Here is a 2500-nt window from a genome sequence, read left to right as displayed (position 1 = left end):
ATATACATAAAAATAACGGCCACCTTGTTCCTGAGATGGAAAATGGATGAAAAATATTGAGATTACAAAAACACCGTCATTTTTCTTGGTCCAGCGATAAAATAAAAAAAAGTAATAAATAAAAGAAAGAAAGAAAATATTTATACAAATTACTTATTTACTAAAGAAAATAAGTTAAAAGCACTGAGATTGTATTAAAGCCAGCCTCTCGTGCACGGGCCGGTAGTTCTTAGTCCTGCGATAAGAAAAAAAAACAAAAAAAAAAAAACAAGATTATGAAGATGAACCTGAAGAAAGGAAAGGATAAATAAATAATAAAATATATATCAATTATGTTGCCTTCTTCTTACGATATCCCCTTGGACTGAAAATGTATGCAAGATTAGCAGGGTAAATATTACAAGACTTTTTTTCTTTCTGTCCAATAATAATAATAATAATCACAATAGCAGTAAATAAAACAAATATATATAAAAAAAACATAGGGCTATAGACTTGCCTTGGAGTACCAATCGACCAAAGCTCCGCCGGCCACAGCAGCCAGACCATAGCTAATCGTTCCCCACAGCCTCTGTTGCCCGTATCTGTGAGGAGCGTCGCCTGTGGGATGAGCTCGCATTAGACTGGATTGGTTCGTGTTGTGGCTACGAGGTGTTTAGTTATATGTATATACACACACACATATACACACACACACACACACACACACACATATGTATTATATATATATACATATACACAGTATATGTGTATATGTATATTTATATTCATATATATAATATTCATTTATATACTTAGAGGTATATATAAATAGTATTAAAAAAACATTTTTTATGTAAATCGAAGTGTCGTAATCGTAATAAACATTCCATAAAACAAAACGACAAATCAAGCACATAAAAAAAAACAAAAAAAAATATCACCATAATACCCATATACCCAACATTACAGAAAAAAAAAAACGAAAACCATAGCAACACACTCAAAAAATAGATAAACAAATAAAAAATAAATCAAAATAAGAAACAAAAATAATAATAAAAGAAAAAAAACAATGCAAATCCCTCCCGTCTCATTAGCTCTCCCCAGGGCCATCCAAAGCAACTCACCGAGCATCTGAAAGCACACAGCCTCCTGAAGGTCGAGCACCACCACGTAGCCACAGAACTGCAGCAGGAGCCAGAAGAACAGGAACCAGAATTCATATCTCGTCGCTAATTCACTCGCTGGCAACTCTGCGAGGGGATAAGGGGGGAGGGGAAGGGGGAGGGGAGTTATCAGTTTTATTATTGATTAAATGTAAATGGGGGAGGGGGAGGGGGAGGCAGGGGGAGGGGGGATGGGTAGATGGTGGAGGGGTATGGATAGGGGGAGGAGGGAGGGAGAAGGGTAGGGGGAAGGGGAGGAGGGAGGGTGGCGGTGGGGGAAGGGGGAGGGGTAAAGGGAAGGGTAAAAGGGGGAAATGTTTTAGTTTGTTGTTTGTCAATAATGAGGTTTTGATTGCGTGTGGATATTTGGGTTCTGTTCGTAATGCATTTCCTAACTTGCATACGCAGCGTATTTGTAAAAAGGGTGCCCACTCACACACACACTCTCTTTCATATATTGTATGTACTTCTGTGTATGTATATAAGTATATATGTATGTATTTATATATATATTTATGTGTGTGTGTGTGTGTGTGTGTGTGTGTGTGTGTGTGTGTGTGTGTGTGTGTGTGTGTGTGTGTGTGTGTGTGTGTATGTGTGTGTGTGTATGTGCGTGTGTGTGTATAATGTATATATGTATCTATAATATATATACACACACACATACATACATACATGTGTATATGTGTGTGTGTACATATCTACATGCGTGTATATATAGATAGATAGATAGATGAATAAATAAATACAGATAGTGAGATCGACCGATAGATAAATAAATGCAGAAATAGATAGACTGATATGAATACAGATATAAATAGATCGATATAACGATACGTAGAAAGATACAAACATAGATAGTTAGACATATCACCAGACACCTAGACAGACAGAAAGACAGACATCTACGTCCTTGCATGAGCCACCCATCAGCCTCACCGACGCGTGTCAGCGAAGCGCCCGGACACTCGCTCGTATTTCCTCCGCAGAGACCAACGCTCGTTCCTTCCACGTCGGTGTCCCTCACGGCGTCCCACGGAGGAGGACGATCCCCCGAGGTGCCAGGGGCGTCCCAGGTGGCGTTGGCGATCGGGTGTTCCTCAGGGTCTATGGCAGGAGACCAGTAGATCCCCGTCAGCGCTGCCGTCATGATGATCAGACTCGTGAGGAAGACGGCGCGGTGGGCCCTCAGGTAGTCTGCCAGCGCCCCGGCCGACGTCTTCACCAAGAGACTGGGGGGGTTCAGGAAGGATTTCATTTTTGAGATTCAAACAACAAAAAAAGGTTAATTGTTTATCATTGGAAAAAAAAAAAAAATTGTAAATATATATCCATGTGAAAGTGTATGTGTG

General features: G+C 39.8%; 1 protein-coding gene across 1 annotated transcript in view; it reads right to left on the bottom strand.

The window, feature by feature from the left end:
- Positions 1-2500, bottom strand: part of LOC125042631 — an 8669-nt gene that overhangs the window by 3219 nt on the left and 2950 nt on the right. The window contains exons 4-6 of the mRNA XM_047638397.1: positions 2088-2380; positions 1110-1235; positions 500-600 (exon numbers count right to left, since the gene is read on the bottom strand). Of these exons, the coding sequence (XP_047494353.1) occupies positions 500-600; positions 1110-1235; positions 2088-2380 (520 nt within the window). The remainder of the gene's footprint in view (positions 1-499; positions 601-1109; positions 1236-2087; positions 2381-2500) is intronic.

The sequence above is a fragment of the Penaeus chinensis genome, chromosome 32, assembly GCF_019202785.1.
Source record: "Penaeus chinensis breed Huanghai No. 1 chromosome 32, ASM1920278v2, whole genome shotgun sequence".
Taxonomy (NCBI): domain Eukaryota; kingdom Metazoa; phylum Arthropoda; class Malacostraca; order Decapoda; family Penaeidae; genus Penaeus; species Penaeus chinensis.
The sequence above is the reverse complement of the archived record's forward strand: the minus strand, read 5'-3'. Positions and strand labels throughout refer to the sequence as shown.